At 43.1% G+C, this 19,878-nt stretch overlaps 1 protein-coding gene across 1 annotated transcript in view; it reads left to right on the forward strand.

The window, feature by feature from the left end:
* LOC148149100 (uncharacterized) overlaps positions 1-19,878 on the forward strand; it is a 44,649-nt gene continuing 24,771 nt past the window's right edge. Inside the window, exon 1 of the mRNA XM_087990265.1 lies at positions 1-94. Within this exon, the coding sequence (XP_087846391.1) occupies positions 38-94 (57 nt within the window). The 5' untranslated portion in view covers positions 1-37. The remainder of the gene's footprint in view (positions 95-19,878) is intronic.

Raw genomic sequence — 19,878 nt, forward strand, 5'->3', positions numbered from 1 at the left:
GGGCATTCCAGGGTTTTAACTCATTGATACTGAAGGGATGGCAATATATTTCCAAATCAGGATGCAGTGTGGCTTGGAGAGGTACTTGCAGATGGTAAGTTCCTATGTATCTGACACCCTTGTCCTTCTAGTTTGGATTAGCCTTGAGTTTCAAAGGTGCTGGCTAAGGACCTTTGGAGAATTTCTGCAATGCATCTTATAGATAGTACACACAGAGCATCAAGAGTGGAAAGGAAGGGTGTTTGTGGATGTGATGCCAATCAAGCAGGGGTGTTTTCTGTTGGATGATGTTAAACTTCTTGAGTGTTGTCGGAGCTGCAAGTGGGGAATATTCTATCACACCCCTGACTTGTGCCATGTAGATGGCGGAATAGGCTTTGGGAAGTCATTAAATGAGTTACCTATTACAGAATTCCTAATGTTTGACCTGTCACAGTAGCCACAGTACTTATATGGCTAGTCCAGTTCAGTTTCTGGTGAATGATAATCCCTACGATGTTCATAGTAGATATGATATTCGTAGTTTGTATGATGTTCACAGTTTGTATGATGGTAATGCCTTAGGGTGAGGATTAGAGTCTCCCTTATTGGACATGGACATTGCCTGCATTTGTGGGGCTTGCCTGAGCTTACTGAATCTTACCATTCTAACTGAAACACCCAGAAGCAACTCAAAAGGTCAGCTTACTGGATTCAGTTAGGTGGATATAAGGGTCTGGTAAAATAACAGCTATTCTGGCGGCACTATACTTGACAGTGCTAATCTAGGCCTCATTTTAGTATAAAGTTAAAAATCACACAAAACCAGGTTATAGTCCGGCAGGTTTAATTGGAAGCACTAGCTTTCGGAGTGTCACTCCTTCATCAGGTGGTTGTGGAGTGCACAATTGTAAGACACAGAATTTATAGCAAAAGTTTACAGTGTGATGTAACTGAAATTATACATTGAAAAATACCTTGACTGTTTGTTAAGTCTGTTGGAATGACCATGATAGTTTCACTTCTTTCATATGTAATTTTTAACTTTGTACACCCCAGTGCAACACCAGCATCTCCAAATCATTTTAGTATAGGAAACTTCAGCCTTGGATCAATAACTTACAAGTGAACAGTGCCTTAAATGTAGTAAAGCATTCTACAGTGTTTTATTTGGGACCTCACTCTCATGTCTAATGTATGAAATCATACTTTGGGTCAATTAATTATTTCATCACCTCCTCTGTAAAGCATTCTTTCCATCTTTAATACTCAGAGGTTGGCAGTGATCACTTGCAAAAGTGTCAAAGCTATCAGAACTTCCTTATAACTTTATCTGGATATTTTGAATATTTACTTTTCAGTGAGTTCTGGCACAGTTTCTGGACTGTAACTTAAATACACTTGGTGATGTTATATCTTTCATTTCTCCCTCTTAGAGTTTCTTCTCTGCCAATGTTCCTTGGTCCCACTTAGGCTTACTTGCTGGTTTGGCTTCATTGCACATTTCCTGTTGTTCTGTAAGTCATTATTTTAAAGGCAGCATTCTCAAAGACCTTATTCAAAGCGTAAAGAGAGACACGAGCCTGTACAAAAAAGAAATCAAAACCTCATAACTAACTTTCTGCTGTTTGGAAGAAATTAACAGAATGACTAAGAGTCATATAAATTCTGCAAGCATTTTGGATGCAATGTCAACATTCTAATATAATAGTAACAGAGAATATTGTTGTATAAGGTAATGGTTCTGAAGGAACCAAATTTTTTTGGTTGTATTAAGATGATGTCACGCACAATCTGTGGGTGGAGACAGGGATTTCGACACTAGTCTTCATTGAGATCAGATGTAATTGGTATAGCTCCCGAGAGTTCTAGTAGTTCTGCTTGTAGTGTAGTTGTACTTATTGCAATTACATAACATAGTGACTTGTTAACTAAGAACAGTGCCTCTTCTGTAAAGATTCTATCTTGGTGTAGCTTCTACCACTGATCATCAGACCCAAGCCAAAAGCCCTGGACAGGGTAGAGACAAAGGAGGATTTAGTGACAGTGTACTACCTCAAACAATCCTTACTCTGAACCATTGGCAGAGTTTGCAGATGCCAGCAGAGAAGTGGCAATCAGAGAAATGCCCCAAATACCAGGGACAAAATCGTCAAATACTGATTGTTCTTTACAGCACTTGTATAGAGAACAGAGTTCCTGTTTCACGATGATTTTGGCCCTTTGACCTTTTCTTGCTTTAATAAGTTTTCCATTTGGCTCTTACCCAAATTGTTCATTTCATAGTGGTCTACTTCCCTTCTTTCATTTGCAAAGTTCTGAGCAGGGCCATCATTGACCTGTTTCTTTTCACAGATGCTGCTTGACCTGCTAAGTACTGCGAGGATTTTCTGTTTGCATTTCAGACTTCCAGAATCTGCAGTATTTTGCTTTTGTATTCGTGAATACCATGATGTGTATCTATCCACTGATTTGTTAACTTTTCATTCTGACCATTTAAGTTGAGCCATTCGCAAGTTCACAAAGAAAGTATTGATCTTTCATTCATCCTTTTAAAATCTGGCAAATTATTTAGTAGATAAGGTCAACACTTAATACCGCACACGAAATATTTCCAGATTTATCTCTGGCCTGTGTTGCACAAATGGAAATCCTAGTAGAAGGTCTATATCTATGAATCACTACCATGTGCAAACAGGCCATTCAGTCCATCAAGTCCACACTGACTCTCTGAACAGCATCACATCCAGACCCACCCCTCTACCCTATCCTTGTGACTCTGCATTTTCCTTGGCTAATTCCCCTACCTGCACATCTTTGGATTGTGGGAGGAAACTGGAGCACCCAGAGGAAACCCACGCAGACACTGGGAGAATGTACAAACTCCGCACAGACAGTTGCCCGGGGTTGGAATTGAACCCAAGTCCATGGCGCTGTGAGGCAGCAATGCTAACTACTGATCCACCTTGTAGCCCTTATGAACCAAATTTTCACAAAAATCTTCCACTGTTGACCTAGTCTTGGGAAATAAGGCAGTGCAGGTGACTGAGGTGTCAGTGGGGCCAGCGATCATAATTCTATTAGTTTTAAACTAGTGATGGAAAAGGGTAGACTAGATCTAAAAGTTCAAGTTCTAAATTGGAGAAAGGTCAATTTTGATGGTATCAGGCAAGAACTTTCAAAAGCTGATTGGGGGCAGATGTCTGCTGGATGGCTGGAAAATGGGAAGCCTTCAGAAATGAGACAACGAGAGTCCAGAGACAGTATATTCCTGTCAGGTTGAAAAGAAAGGCTGGTAGGTATAAGGAATGATGGATGACTAAAGAAATAGAGGGTTTGGTTAAGAAAAAGAAGGAAGCATATGTCGGGTATAGACAGGCTACATCGAGTGAATCCTTAGAAGAGTATAAAGGCAGTAGGAGTATACTTAAGAGAGAGATCAGGAGGGCAAAAAGAGGACATGAGATAGCTTTGGCAAATAGAGTGAAGGAGAATCAAAAGGGTTTTTACAAATACATTAGGGACAAAAGGGAGAGAATAGGGCCCCTCAAACATCAGCAAGGCGCCCTTTGTGTGGAGCCGCAGGAGATATTGGAGATACTAAATGAGTAATTTGCATCAGTATTTACTGTTGAAAAAGACATGGAAGATATAGAATGTAGGGAAATAGACAGTGACAGCTTGAAAAATGTCCATATTACAGAGGAGGAAGTGCTGGATGTCTTGAAACGCATAAAGGTGGAATAATCCCCAGGACCTGATCAGGTGTACTGGAGAACTCTGTGGGAAGTTGGGAAGTGATTGGTGGGCCTCTTACTGAGATATTTGTATCATCGATAGTCACAGGTGAAGTGGTGAAAGACTGGAGGATGGCTAACGTGGTGCCACTGTTTAAGAAAGGTGGTAAGGACAAGCCAGGGAACTATAGACCGGTGAGCCTGAGGTCCATGATGGGCAAGTTGTTGGAGAGAATCCTGAAGGACAGGATGTACATGTATTTGGAAAGGCAAGGACTGATTAGGGATAGGAGAAAGTGAGGACTGCAGATGCTGGAGATCAGAGCTGAAAATGTGTTGCTGGAAAAGCGCAGCAGGTCAGGCAGCATCCAAGGAACAGGAGAATCGACGTTTCGGGCATAAGCCCTTCTTCAGGAAGCCTTTCCTGAAGAAGGGCGTATGCCCGAAACGTCGATTCTCCTGTTCCTTGGATGCTGCCTGACCTGCTGCGCTTTTCCAGCAACACATTTTCAGCTCTGATTAGGGATAGTCAACATGACTTTGTGCGTGAAAAATCATGTCTCACAAACTTGATTGAGTTTTTTGAAGAAGTAACAAAGAGGATTGATGAGGGCAGAGCGGTAGATGTGATCTATATGGACCTCAGTAAGGCATTCGTCAATGTTCCCCATGGGAGACTGGTTAGTAAGGTTAGGTCTCACAGAATACAGGGAGAACTAGCCATTTGAATACAAAACTGGCTCAAATGTGGAGGGCTGTTTTTCAGACTGGAGGCCTGAGACTAGTGGAGTGCCCTGAGGATCCGTACTGGGTCCACTACTTTTCATCATTTATATAAATGATTTGAATGTGAGCACAAGAGGTATAGTTAGTAAGTTTGCAGATGACACCAAAATTGGAGGTGTAGTGGACAGTGAAGTGGGTTACCTCAGATTACTGATCCTTGTGTGACTCCACTGGTCTCAGGACTCCAGTCTGAAAAACAGCCCTCCACTACCACCGTCTGTCTTCTACATTTGAGCCAGTTCTGTATTCAAATGGCTAGTTCTCCCTGTATTCCATGAGATCTAACCTTGCTAACCAGTCTCCCATGTGGACATTGACGATCAGATGGGCCATAGGGCTGAGAAGTGGCAGATGGAGTTTAATTTAGATAAATGCGATGTGCTACCTTTTTGGAAAGCAAATCTTAGCAGGATTTATACACTTAATGGTAACGTCCTAGGGAGTGTTGCTGAACAAAGAGACCTTGGAGTGCAGGTTCATAGCTCCTTGAAAGTGGAGTCGCAGGTGGATAGGATAGTGAAGAAGGTGTTTGGTATGCTTTCCTTTATTGGTCAGAGTACTGAGTACAGCAGTTGGGTGGTCATGTTGCAGCTGTACAGGACATTGGTTAGGCTACGGTCGAAATATTGCATGGAATTCTGGTCTCCTTCCTATCGGAAACATGTTGTGAAACTTGAAAGCGTTCAGAAAAGATTTACAAGGATGTTGCCAGGGTTGGAAGATTTGAGCTATAGGGAGAGGCTGAACAGGCTGGGGTTGTTTTCCCTGGAGCTTCGGAGGATGAGGGGTGACCTTATAGAGATTTACAAAATCATGAGGGGCACAGATAGGGTAAATAGACAAAATCTTTTCCCTGGGGTGGGAGAGTCCAGAACTAGAGGGCATAGGTTTAGGTTGAGAGGGGAAAGATATAAAAGAGACCTAAGGGGCAACTTTTTCACACAGAGGGTGGTATGTGTATGGAATGAGCTGCCAGTGGAAGTGTTGGAGGCTGGTACAATTGCAACATTTAAAAGGCATCTGGATGGGTATATGCATAGGAAGGGTTTTGGCCATGCTGATCCATTTTCCCCACATCACTGTTAATGGCAGATGGGACTAGATTGGGTTGGGATATCTGGTCAGCATGGTTGGGTTGGACTGAAGGGTCTGTTTCCATGCCGTACATCTCTATGACCCTATGATGTGGAAGTCCCATCTCCCAATTTCACATCCACACAGACAGGAATCTCAAAATTAACAGAACCATTTAAACTCAGGGCAGAGTTCGAACAGCCCCCATTTTGTCTCTTCTGAAGGCCCGCAGTATCGGAGACACAAATTGATGGAATAAACATAAATTTTGTTGAAGTGTAGATAACTCGATAAAAGTTACATGATTTAAACTTGGTGGAGAAAGATTAGTTTTTTAGTATTCTGTGAGAGTTAAAAAGCAGCCTAATTGAAATATTCAAAGAATTGCGGATGTCGTATTCAGACGAAGGGTCACTGGATTAACTCTGCTTTCTCTCCTTAGATGCTGCCTGATCTGTTGAGCTTTTCCAGCAATTTCAGATTTTATAAAAAGAAGCCTCCTGAGTGATTTTAAATTACAGCACAACTGGTGCATTGGTTGAAACATCAGTGACTGCTCCATGGTTTGAATAAAGTTCTTTGCTGACATTTTTCAAAAATTGTTATTAAGTCATTATGAATACTTGGTTTCGTTTCAAAAGGTAAATTAACTTTTTTTTTGTTCTGAACTCTCTGTTTGATTGTCAGTGAAAGGAGGTTATTAAAGGATTAGTTATCTTTGATGCAGGTACTGAATAGAAGTGTGCTGAAAATGTGTTGCTGGAAAAGCGCAGCAGGTCAGGCAGCATCCAAGGAGCAGGAGAATCGACGTTTCGGGCATGATTCCTGAAGAAGGACTCATGCCCGAAACGTCGATTCTCCTGCTCCTTGGATGCTGCCTGACCTGCTGCGCTTTTCCAGCAACACATTTTCAGTTCTGATCCCCAGCATCTGCAGTCCTCACTTTCTCCTGAATGGAAGTGTGCTTGTTATTGAACAAAGTAGCCACTTGAGGAGATGGAAATTCTTTCAATAGATTTCAATAATGGCAGTTTTCTTTTCACCACTGAGTGGGTACGAATTCTGTTTTTGAAATTTTGTTTTCATTTCCATATCAGTTCTGGAGATTCTTCATGACAGAGTGTCATGAGGAACATGGTAGAGGTTATGAGTTGACATGGAGGTGTAAGGGAATAGGAAAATGAATGGGCACTTCGAGCTGCCGTGGATGGAGAATGGGAGATGTTAGAGGACATGTTGTGGTATGGTAGTTGCAGGGTGGATTGAGAAGCCCTGGAGGTGAGTGAGAAGCATAAATCGACATGCAGATATGAGGAGGCGTGGAGGTGAGGTGGAAGATGTGACGGGCTGTGATGGTTGGATAGTGCCTAAGAGCTTCTGAAACAAGTGGGATGAAATCCCAGCAAACTCAAACAACCTTTGAAGCACTCTGTCCCAGCACTTGCCCACCTTCATGTCTGTCTATGCTTTTTCTTCTGAGGCGAGAGGTCCTGACTTTATTGCAATCCTCTCCCTTCACCATGGAGCAAGTAAGCATTAGATCTAAACAGCCCCTTTAAAACAAGGCAGGTATACTGGGGCAGCACATTTCCCAGCAAGGGCTACCCACTTCCATAGTGAAAATAGAACATAATACATAGAAAAGTACAGCACAGAACAGGCCTTTTGGCCCACGATGTTGTGCCAAGATTTAATCCTAATGTAAAATATAGTAACTTAACCTATGCACCCCTCAATTTACTGCTATCCATGTGCATGTCCAGCAGTCACTTAAATGTCCCCAATGACTCTGCTTCCACCACCTCAGCTGGCAACGCATTCCGTGCATTCACAGCTCTCTACGTAAAGAACCTACCTCTGACGCCTCCTTTATACCTTCCTCCTAATATCTTCAAACTATGACTCCCCATACCAGTCAATCCTGCCCTGGGGAAAAGTCTCTGGCTATTGACTCTATCTATTCCTCTCATTATCTTGTATACCTCGATCAGGTCACCTCTCTTCCTCCTTCTCTCCAGAGAGAAAAGTCCGAGCTTATTCAATTTCTCTTCGTAAGGCAAGCCCTCCAGTCCTGGCAGCATCCTAGTAAACCTTCTTTGTACCCTCTCCAAAGCCTCTGTATCTTTCCTATAGTAGGGCAACCAAAACTGGACACAATATTCCAAGTGTGGTCTCACCAAGGACTGTAGAGCTGCAGCAAAATCTCATGGCTCTTAAACTCGAGCTTTGTGGAAATGTGGAGCTTTTATCTCCTTAAAACTCTTTTACCTAACTTTTGGTTCCTTATCCAAATGTTTCTTTCATTACCTTAAAAGCACTATCTAAATCTAAGCTGTTTTTGCACTGAGTTTAAGAAACTCATTAGCAATCCTGTGTCCTCAGCACTATTTGATTCCTGTCCATGTCTTATGCATTTTCTGAACTTTCTGTGCTTTTTTATTATTTAAATTCATAGTTTAAATACTGAATGCCCCTGGGCAATGAAAGGGAGGAAAAATCAGCCACTTTTCCCTCTTTTAACATACTTGTTACAGTTTCTTGAGGAATGTACCCAGTAAAGATGATAGTGTATTCAGATACAGTGTATCAATTTGACAGTGTACATTGATGCTCATTGATACAATGTATTGTATTTGCACTTGCAGAAAGCATTCATTAAAGTCAAACTCAACAAATTAGTGCACAAAATTAGGAATAATAGGCTGGGCTTCATATATAAGGCACAGATTGAGGATTGATTAAAAGCCAAAAAATGGAGAGTTGGAATAAACAGGATATTTTCAGTTGGCAAGCTGTAATGAGTGGAGTGCCTCAAAGATCAGTTCTAGGGTCTCAGCTATTTACAATCTTCACTTGTGACTTAGACGAGGGGACTGAGTTGTAATAGAGTCATAGAGTCATAGAGATGTACAACATGGAAACAGACCCTTCAGTACAACCTGTCAATGCCGACCAGATATCCCAACCCAATCTAGTCCCATCTGCCAGCACCTGGCCCATATCCCTCCAAACCCTTCCTATTCATATACCCATCCAAATGCCTTTTAAATGTTGCAATTGTACCAGCCTCCACCACTTCTTCTGGCAGCACATTCCCATCATCTGCAAACTTACTAACTATACCTCCTACATTCACATCCAAAGCATTTATATAATTATAACGAAAAGCAGTGGACCCAGCACTGTAATGTGTCAGAGTTTGCTGATAATAAAAGGTGATGCCTCCTGACATCCCCCAAAAAGGTTCAGACTACCCATGCATACTTTGTCAAACACCCTGCCAGTAAAAAAACATGGTGACGGTCAAATAAGGACAATAAATATTAGTGAACAGGGTGGAATGATGTCACTGGCAGGAGTACTGTGCATGTGTGTTTTGCACATGTTTGCTGAGAGTGTTTTTGGGCTGTCTGCAGACATTCTCTGTTACAAAGTTAAGTTGGAAAGGAAGCAGTGAGAAGGATGAGCAATCACTGCTGAGGGTTACAAACAGGGTGGGTGCGTGTACAAGAACATGACAGGTCGAACACACCGTGGCCAAGTGTGAAGTTATCCACTTTGGTGGGAAACATGAAGAAGTAGGATATTCTTTGAGAAATTGAGTAGTAATATTTGTATTTAGAGGGATCGGCACGTCCTTATACATGAATCACAAGCAGAGTCTAGATTAGAGTGGTGCTGGAAAAGCACAGCAGGTCAGGCAGCATCCAAGGAGCAGGAAAATCAACGATTCGGGCAAAAGCCCTTCATCAGGAATGGAGGCAGGGTGCCTGCAGTTGACATCTAACTATAGGCCATAATAAGGCAGGCAAATGGTATGATACTTGTTATGACAAATGGATCGGAGTATCAGTCTTACTATGATACGTATTATAAGGCATTGTGAGGAGTATGGGGGTGCCCTTACTTAGGGAAAGAGATATTCTCCCTAAAGGAACAATCACAAAGGTTCACTGGACTGGTTTCTGAAATGAAGTGTATAAATTTTGATGAATAGCCTCGGCTTATATTCCCTAGCAATTAGAAGAATGAGAGGTGATCTAATTAAAGCACATAACGTTTTTAAGGGCCTTCATAGAATCACAGGATAGATGCTGAGGGAAAGTTCCTTTGGCAGAAGAAACGAGACATGGAGTCCCAGTCTCAGAAAAAGGAGCCAACCCTTTAAAGCTGAGGTGAATTTCTTCATTCGAGGAGTGGTGAACTGCTAGCATTCTCTGAAAACAATGAATGTTGCAGTAATTGATTGTATTGAAGATAGCTATTGATACATTTTTGGATACTAAAGGAGTCATGGGATAGTGTGGGGAAGAGGTCAAAGATCAGCAATGATCATGTTGAATGATGCCTTTAGAGTCTGAATGCCCTATTCCTTCTTCTATTTCTTGTGTTCTTTATCAAATTAACTCCTCAAATAGAAGTGAGTGAGAATATGGTTACATCTATATGTAATTGAATAGTCTGCCCAGACTTGTTGCTCAGGCTCTCACTTAGTGAGGTACTGGAGGAATATTGACACCTGCACAATTACATCCCAACAAGAAGCAACAATGTTATAGGCGGAACTGTGGTCAGAAAGGAATTTCTCCCATCTTTCTCGTGCCTTTCTCAACCTCAACATGTCATGAAGTGCTTCATAGATGATTTGGAGATGCCGGTGTTGGACTGGGGTGTGCAAAGTTAAAACTCACACAGCACTAGGTTATAGTCCAATAGGTTTAATTGGAAGCACTAGCTTTCAGAGCACCACTCCTTCATCAGATGGTCGATCATCAGCACAACCACTGATGAAGGAGCGGTGCTCCGAAAGCTAGTGCTTCCAATTAAACCTGTTGAACTATAACGTGGTGTTGTGTGATTTTTAACTTCATAGACGATGAAATCCTTTGAAAGGTTTTCACTGTGATGTGGGGAAATGGAGCAGCAAGGCCCAGGAAACAACATTCTAATGGTCAGGGCTCTTTAGTGAGTTATCTGTTGTCTCCCTAACCATAATTGGCCCAGACATTGTCCCAATGATCAAAGTGGGCTGTTCTCCATATAAGTTGTTCCGATGGATCAGCATAGATGGTCCTTGACAAAGGTAAGGAGATCAGAAATTCTTGATAGAGAACTTGTTGTGGAGCTACGAGGCTTGAGGACAGCCCAGAGCAAGAGAGGAGAGGATAACATTGGTTACTCCTGACACACAATGATAGAACCAAAACTACTGGCCCTTTGACAGTACCTAATGCATATTTTTATGAGTAGGGAAGTCACCACTACCCTCCCTGTTTAACCTATCAGCTAAGAATGGTACACAGACTCTGATAATGCCATATTTAAAGTAGGACTCTGATATCTGTTCACTTTTGATTTAAAATTATAATCAGCCAGGTCAGGGCAGGAATGGAATAGTTTAATTCCCCAATTGATTTGAAGTGAGACTGGAGGTTACATTACAATGCATGTCCCCAGTGCCTTGATAAAACCAGGACCTTCCCATAGAAACACTGGAGATGCAGCACTCCCCCTTTTTTCAATTGGGTGGTAGGAAAGGTAATGACCTAGTGGTATTATCGCTAGACTGTTAATCCAGAGACTAAAAAGGTTCCAGGGACCTGGGCTCGAATCCCACCACAGCTGGTGTAATTTGAACTCAGTAAAATCCAGAATCAAGAGTCTGATGACTGTAAAGCCATTGTCAGTTGCTGGGCCCTTCATGGGCAGAAACTGCCATCCTTGCCTGGTCTGCTCTACACGAGACTCGAGACCCACAGCAATATGGTTGACTCTTAACTGCCCCCTGGGCAATTAGGGTGGGCAATAAATGCTGGCCCAGCCAGTGCTGCCCTCATCCCATGAATGAATAAAAAAACTTTTCATTCATCTTCATGGAAAAATGCAGCACTGGAAAAGCACAGCTGATCAGGCAGCATCCAAGGAGCAGGAGAATCAACGTTTGGGGCATAAGCCCTTCATCAGGAATGTGTGGGGTGGGGCGAAGGGAGCTGAGGGATAAATAGGACGGAGGGTGGGTGGGGCTGGGCAAGGTAGCTGGGAATGCAATAAGGAGATGAAGGTGGAGGGTGATGGTGATAGGTCAGAGAGGAGGATGGAGCGGATATGTGGGAAGGAAATGGACAGGTAGGATGGTTCAAGAGGATGGTGTTAAGTTGGAGGGTTGGATCTGCGATGAGTTGGGTGGAGGGGAAATGAGGAAACTGGTGAAATCAACACTGATGCCTTGGAGGGTCCCAAGGTGGAAAATGAGGCGTTCTTCCTCCAGGCGTCAGGTGGCTAGGATTTGATGGCGGAGAAGGCCAAAAATTAGCATGTTCTTGGGGGAGTGGGAGGGGCAGGGTGGTGGGGTTGGTTGAAGTGTTGAAGTGTTCAGTCACAGGGCGGTGAAGTTGATTGATACATGTGTCCCAGAGATGTTCTCTGAAGCACTCTGCGATTGGCATCTTGTCTCCCCAAAGTAGAGGAGACTGCATGGAGCAATGGATACAATAAATGACATCTGTGGAAGTGCAGATGAAACTCTGATGGATGTGGAAGGCTCCTTTGGGGCTTTGAACTGAGGCGAGCGGGGGAGGTGTGGGCGCTGGTTTTGTAATTCCTGCGGTGGCAGGAGAAGGTGCTGGGAGGGGAGGGTGGGTTAGTGGGGGGTGGGGACCTGACAAGAGAGTGGTGGAGGGAATGGTCTCTCTAAAGCAGATAGGGGTGGGGAGGGAAATATATCTGTAGTGATGGGGGTCTGTTTGTAGGTTGCGGAAATGGTGGAGGATGATGTGATGTATACGGATGGTAGTGGGGAGAAAGATGAGGACCACAGGGGTTCTGTCCTTGTTGCAGTTGGAGGGGTGGGATTCAAAGGCATAGGTGCACGAAGTGGATGAGATGCGCTGGAAGGCATCATCAACCACGTGGGAGGGGAAATTGCTCTCTTTGAAAAAGGAGACTATCTGGTGAGTTCTGTGGTGTAACTGGTCCTCCTGGGAGCAGATATGGCAGAGGTGGAGGAATTGAGGATAAGGGATAACGTTTTTACAGGAGGCAGGATGGGAGGAGGTGCAGTCCAGTTAGATGTGGGAGTCGGTAGGTTTTTAGAAGATGTCTGTATTGAACCAATTACCATTGATGGAGATGGAGAGGTCCAGGAAGTGGAGGGAAGTGTCCGTGATAGTCCAGATAAACTTAAGGTCAGGATGGAATGGGTTGGTGAAGTTGAACCATTCAACCTCCTCGTTGGGAGCATGAGGTGGCCCCAGTGCAGTCATCAATGTAGCAGAAGAAAAGGTGGGGAATGGTGCTGGTGTAACTGCGGAAGATGGACTGTTCCACATCCAACAAAGAGACAGGCATAGCTGTATACATGCATCATCCTCCACCATTTCTGCCACCTACAAACAGACCCCATCACCAGAGATATATTTCCACATCCATCAGAATTTTACCTGCACTTCCACACGTCATTTACTGTATCCGTTGCTTCCGATGCGGTTTCCTCGACATTGGGGAAACAGGACACTTACTTGCAGAGCACTTCAGAGAACATCTTTGGGACAGCCACACAAACCAACCCTACCGCCCTGTGGCGGAACACTTAAGCACCCCATCCCACTCCACCAAGGACATGCAGGTCTTGGGCCTCCTCCATTGCCACTCCACCTTGGGACCCTCCAACCCACGGCATCAATGTGGACTTCACCAGTTTCCTCATTTTCCCTTCCCCCATCTTATCCCATTTCCAAACTTCCAACTCAGCACCGCCTTCATGACCTGTCCATGTTCCTTCCCACCTATCCGCTCCACCCTCCTCTCCGACCTATCACCATTACCCCCACCTCCATGTATCCAGGCACTCTTAGCTACCTTCCCTCCAGCCCCACCACCACCACCCCCCCCGCGCCCCCCCCCCACCCCACACCTTCCTATTTATCTGTACATCCCCAAGGCTCACAAACCTCATTCCTGATGAAGGACTTTTACCTGAAATGCCGACTCTCCCGCTCCTCAGATGCTGCCTGACCTGCTGTGCTTTTCCAACACCACACTCTCAATTCTGATCTCCAGCATCTGCAGTCCTCACTTTCTCCTAATTGACTGAATCACTAACTCTGTTTCTACCTCCGCGAAGGCTGCCAGGCCAGCTGAGTATTCCCAGAACTTCCTGTTTTTATTTCAGGTTCCCAGCAATCATGGTATTTCACTTTTGTAGCCTGGCTAAACTACTCCTAAATAAAAGCTAATTTTACATTTCTCTGCTACTTGCCACAAAACAGACATATTAGTGCCAACTATACATTGTATGCATCTTCCTTAGAATTTAATTAAACTAGTTCAAAGATAATTCAAAGATCATAGCCCTTCAATTGGTTAATCTGAATCCCATAGGTGAAAGCAGAGTTGTAATATAATACTGTTACATTTACAGTTAATTGATCTTGGCACTAAATATTCCAAAGGTTAGTCAGCATTATTCATATTCTTGTGAGCAATTAACTCAGGCAGCTTTAAAGCAGGCCCCTGTATGAACCTAACAAAAAAAAAACATTATGCAATATTGTTCAGAGAAACTAAGGGTTGGTGGGAGGGAGTACAGAAGATTGCCATGTGAATTCACTGCCTGAAGATATGTGCAAGGATTGGAGATGGGTTCCCAATCTACCCCAGCTGGAACAGGGGGGTGAGTTAGCATCAAACTGACCCACACTGGCCATGCAGCCAACTCAGCCCGAAGAGTCTAAATTCTTGCAGCAACATTCTACACTTATATGAGGAACAAGAGGATGGCCAGAGTGAGGGTAGGGGCAATCAGGGATAGTGGAGGGAACTTGCACCTCGAGTTGAAGGAAGGGGAGGTCCTTAATGAATACTTTGTTTCAGTATTCACTACTGAGAGGGACCTTGACGTTTCTGAGGATAGCGTGAAACAAACTGATATGCTCGAACAGGTTGATGTTAAGAAAGAGGATGTGCTGAAAATTTTGAAAAACGTAAGGATAGATAAATCTCCTGGGCCAGATGGGATATCCCCTAGGATACTACAAGAATTGAGGGAAGAGGTTGCTGCGCCTTCGGCAATGATCTTTGTGTCCTCACAGTCTACTGGAGTAGTACCAGAAAATTGGAAGGTGGCAAATGTCCTTCCTTTGTTCAAGAAAGGGAATAGGGATAATCCTGGGAATATAGACCAGTCAGTCTTATGTCTGTGGTGGGCAAAGTATTGGAGAGGATTCTGAGAGACAGGATTTATGATTACTTGGAATAGAGATTAGAGATAGTCAGCAAGGCTTTGTGAGGAGCAGATTATACCTCACAAGCCTTATTGAATTCTTTGAAGATGTGACAAAACACATTGGTGAAGGTAGAGCAATGGATGTGTGTACATGGATAAGGTTCCCCATGGTAGGCTCATTCAGAAAGTAAGGAGGCATAGGATACAGGGAAACCTGTCTGTCTGAATACAGAATTGGCTGGCTCATAGAGGGTGGTGGTAGGTGGAAAGTTTTCAGCCTGGTGCTCGGTGACCAGTGGTGGTCCGCAGGGATCGGTTCTGGGACCTCTGCTCTTTGTGATTTTTTTAAATGACTTGGATGATGAAGTGAAAGTGTGAGTTAGTAAGCTTGCCGATGATGGGAAGGTTGTTGGAATCGTGGATAGAGTGGAGGCCTGTTGTAGCTTGTAACGGGACATTGACAGGAAGCAGAACTGGGCTGAGAAGTGGCAGTTGGAGTTTTACCTGGAAGTTCAAATTTGAATGCAAAATACAGGGTTAACAGCAGGATTCTTGGTAGTGTGGAAGAACAGAGTGATCTTGGGGCCCATGTCCATAGATCCCTCAAAGTTGCCACACAGATTGATAAAGTTGTTAAGAAGACATATAGTGTGTTGGCTGTCATTAGCAGGGGAATTGAGTTTAAGAGCAGCGAGGTTATGCTGCAGCTCTATAGGTTAGACCACACTTAGAATATTCGCCTCATTATAGGGAAGATGTGGAATCTTCAGCGAGGGTGCAGAGGAGATTTACCAGCTGTTGAGAGGCATAGATAGAATGAATAGACAGAGACTTTTTTCATGGTGGAAATGGCTATCATGAGGGGGCATAATTTTAAGGTGATTGGAGGAAAGTTTAGGGGAGATGTCAGAGGTAGGTTCTTTACTCAGAGTGTTGGGTGGAATGCACTGCCTGCTGTGGTAGTAGAGTTAGATACACTAGGGACATCTAAGCGACTTTTGGATAGGCATGTGGAAGTTAGTACAATGAAGGGTATGTAAGTTAGTCTGATCTTAAAGTAGGCAAGAAGACCAGCACAACATCAAGGGTCGAAGGGCCTGTACTGTACCGTACTAGTCTATATTCTGACATGTACTTTAACGGGCCTTTGAAAGTTTATGTCAGTATGTCAGAAGGATTTGAAGGGCTTGTTGCCTATAGTGCACTTTTCTTGGCTATCTAAAAGGAGGACTTCAATCTGAATTTTCTGGGTCACTGCATCGCAAGACATTTAGCTCGAGGATATGCAGCGGCAATTCATTTAAACCAGAATACACCCCAAAAGGCAGAGAAAATAAATAAAAGCACCGAGACATTAATATAGCAAAAATGCGGTGATTCAATATAATACAATTGATTTCACTGTTATATGTTGAATGTGAAGAAAGTTTTCTGCATTACTTGTTTCATTCTGTGTTGTTACAAGTGTGGTGCGTGGTTTCACACCTCCCACATTTATCTGTGAGATGTTTTCTCTTTCTGTGACACACTTTATGTTGAAATGATGGATTGCAGTTTACCCAGAAACCACAATCTAATCCTTTTTGTTGGAGGTGTTCAGTGCTCAGAAAATTATAATTACAGTGTTGGGCATTGTAAATTAAGGAATTTAAAATAAAACACAGCACAAGCAATGTTTAAGATTTTTAATTTGAAGGAAGTGATCATTGATTATCAAATCTAGCTACATTCTTGAGGAAGGGTTTAGAGTTAAATTAGATAAAAGATAAATGTGTAACTCCATTGTTGAGTACAATGACTTTTTATCTTTATGCATGCACATTTCCAAAAAAACAGTTTACATTTGCTTTCACTTAGAAACTACTGATTTCAATATTAGTGCACAAATGTTTAATCTGGTTGGACAACATTGGTGTGTCCTCTTTTTAAATTGCTAGCCACCTTAATATATACAACTGTTCAAATAGCAGAGAGGAACATGCAAATGCACCAACACCTGTACATTGATATCCCTAGCAGTAACCTTTAGCCTTACCTGTTTTAAATTTTTCATACATATAACAGACAAAATGAGTGAACTGTGGCTGCTGATAAATGACCTCATCAGGAAACTATCATTAAAGTCTTTCTCTTTCCAAATATTGCCTCTTCTGCTGAATTTTCTCAGTGTTTTCCTCTATTTCAGGCTTACCTTTGTGTATCATTGAGGCCCACGGGCTACAATAATGGGCAGCATGGTGGCTCTGTGGTTAGCACTGCTGCCTCACAGCACCAGGGTCCTGGGTTTGATTCCCGCCTGTCTGCACGGAGTTTGCACATTCTCCCCGTGTCTGCGTGGGTTTCCTCCGGGTGCTCTGGTTTCCTCCCACAATCCAAAGATGTGCAGATTAGGTGAATTGGCCATGCTACATTGCCCACAGTGTTGGGTGCATTAGTCGGGGGTAAATACAGGGTAGGGGAATGGGTTTGGGTAGGTTTCTCTTCAGAGGGGCAATTGTTGGGCCAAAGGGCCTGTTTCCACACTGTAGAGAATCTAATCTAATCTAATCTAAAAAAAACGATAAATTCTGTTCTAATTGCAAGGGCAGTAACCTGGCAATGTGGATCAGACACTCATTGGGGAGCCCTTCTGATTTACCTCTCAATGATTTTATGCCAGGCACTGATGGTTTTCTTCCTGTGGGCTAGGAATTCCCTTTGGGAGCCCACAATGCATCTTCAGAGCAAAGCTTTAAGAGACTGGACAGAGTCCTACTCTGCAATTCCTCCATGCTGAAAAGCAGCATCTTATTTAAGAATCTTCCTAGTGCCTGACATAAGTGGGTTTGTCTTTTGAATTGCCAAAGAAACCTACCCCAAGAATGTTTATTCCAGGAATCTTTTATTGCACTAATAGACAATCTTCTGTGGCTGTGTACATCCCTCAAGAGGGAGAATGAGTAGTTTCCCTGCAGATATTTTCAACCAATCTGTACAGGCATGTTATGACACACATCTGGAGCAATGCTTGAAGCTTTCTGTGACTGGTTGGCCTGAGAGATTGAAGTGCATGATCAACATGACTAATTTGTCACATTTTCTTAAATTGTAATTTATAAGTAAATTAATTGTCAGGACTGTTCCAAACAGATCACTTGTTAACTCATTAGCACACAATAATCCTAACTGAATAATCCTAACCTATCGCATTTCCAACGCCCCTCCCCCAAGTCCCTCCTCCCTACCTTTTATCTTAGCCTGCTGGACACACTTTCCTCATTCCTGAAGAAGGGCTTATGCCCGAAACGTCGATTCTCCTGTTCCTTGGATGCTGCCTGACCTGCTGCGCTTTTCCAGCAACACATTTTCAGCAATAATCCTAACTGACAATTTACATGAAAGATTTTGCAAAGGATGTCCTTAAGCAACTGGTGGCATTAGGGAGGATCTAGAGAATTTAATAAAAAAAACCACATTTGTGTAAAGATTCCTCAAAGTTAATGGGTATGTTTATTGATTTTCTTCATTTAAGAAGGATGGCACTCCTACCTTGGTAATTGATGTCCACTCTTGTCAAGTAACCTTAACCTCAAGAGATGATCAATATGTTTTATTGCCATCTGATTCTCACTGGGAGAATTTGTACAGTAATGTGCATACCTCTGAGCCAGGATGTTTAAGTCCCACCTGCTCCAGAGGTGTGTAATAACATTGCTGAACAGGTTGATTAGAAAGTTATTCTTTTTTGTATTCATTTGTGGGACTTGGACGTGATAGCCCATCTCTATTTGCCCTTGAGAAGGTGGCAGTGGCAACTGAGTGGTTTGCTAGGCCATTTCAGAGGGCAGTTGAGAGTTAACCATATTGCTGTGGCTCTGGACTCTCACGTAGGCCAGACCGGGTAAGGATAGCAGATTTCCTTCCCTAAAGGGCATTAGTGAACCAGATGGGTTTTTCCAACAATTGACAAAGGTTTCATGGTCATCAGTCAACCCTTGATTCCAGACTTTTTTTTATTGAAGTCAAATACAACCATCTGCCATTGTGGAATTCGAACCTGGATCCCCAGAACATTATTCTGGATATCTGAATTAATAGTTGAACAATAATAGCACTACGCCATCACCTCCCATGACAGGAAAATATCTGAAACTATTCCATACCAATTTCTTCTCTGTAATGTGTTTACGGACCTAACTACCATGTCTCACAAACTTGACTGAGTTTTTTGAGAAAGTAACAAAGAGGATTGATGAGGGCAGAGTGGTAGATGTAATCTATATGGACTTCAGTAAGGTGTTCAACAAGGTTCACCATGGAAGGTTGCTTAGGTAAAAACAATGACTGAAGATGCTGGAAACCAGATTCTGGATTAGTGGTGCTGGAAGAGCACAGCAGTTCAGGCAGCATCCAAGGAGCTTCGAAATCGATGTTTCGGGCAAAAGCCCTTCATCAGGAAGGGCTTCATCATGGAAGATTGCTTAGCAAGGTTAGGTCTCATGGAATACAGGGAGAACTAGCCATTTGGATACAGAACTGGCTCAAAGGTAGAAGACAGAGGGTGGTGGTGGAGGGTTGTGTTTCAGACTGGAGGCCTGTGACCAGTGGAGTGCCTCAAGGTTGGTGCTGGGTCCTCTAATTTTTGTCATTTACATAAATGATTTGGATGCGAGCATAAGAGGTAGAGTTAGTAAGTTTGTAGATGACACCAAAATTGGAGGTGTAGTGGACAGCGAAGAGGGTTACCACAGATTATAACAGGATCTTGACCAGATGGGGCAATGGGCTGAGAAGTAGCAGATGGAGTTTAATTCAGATAAATGCAAGGTGCTGCATTTTGGGGATGTAAGCCTTAGCAGGACTTATATACTTAATGGTAAGGTCCGAGGGAGTGTTGCTGAACAAAAAGAGACCTTGGAGTGCAGGTTCATAGCTCCTTGAAAGTGGAATCGCAAGTAGATAGGATCGTGAAGAAGGCATTTGGTATGCTTTCCTTTATTGGTCAGAATATTGAGTACAGGAGTTGGGAGGTCATGTTGCGGTTGTAAAGGACATTGGTTAGACCACTGTTGGAATATTGCGTGCAATTCTGGTCTCCTT

The sequence above is a fragment of the Chiloscyllium plagiosum genome, unplaced genomic scaffold (assembly GCF_037043375.1).
Source record: "Chiloscyllium plagiosum isolate Xiang-an unplaced genomic scaffold, Cpla_swu_hap1 HiC_scaffold_9, whole genome shotgun sequence".
NCBI lineage: Eukaryota > Metazoa > Chordata > Chondrichthyes > Orectolobiformes > Hemiscylliidae > Chiloscyllium > Chiloscyllium plagiosum.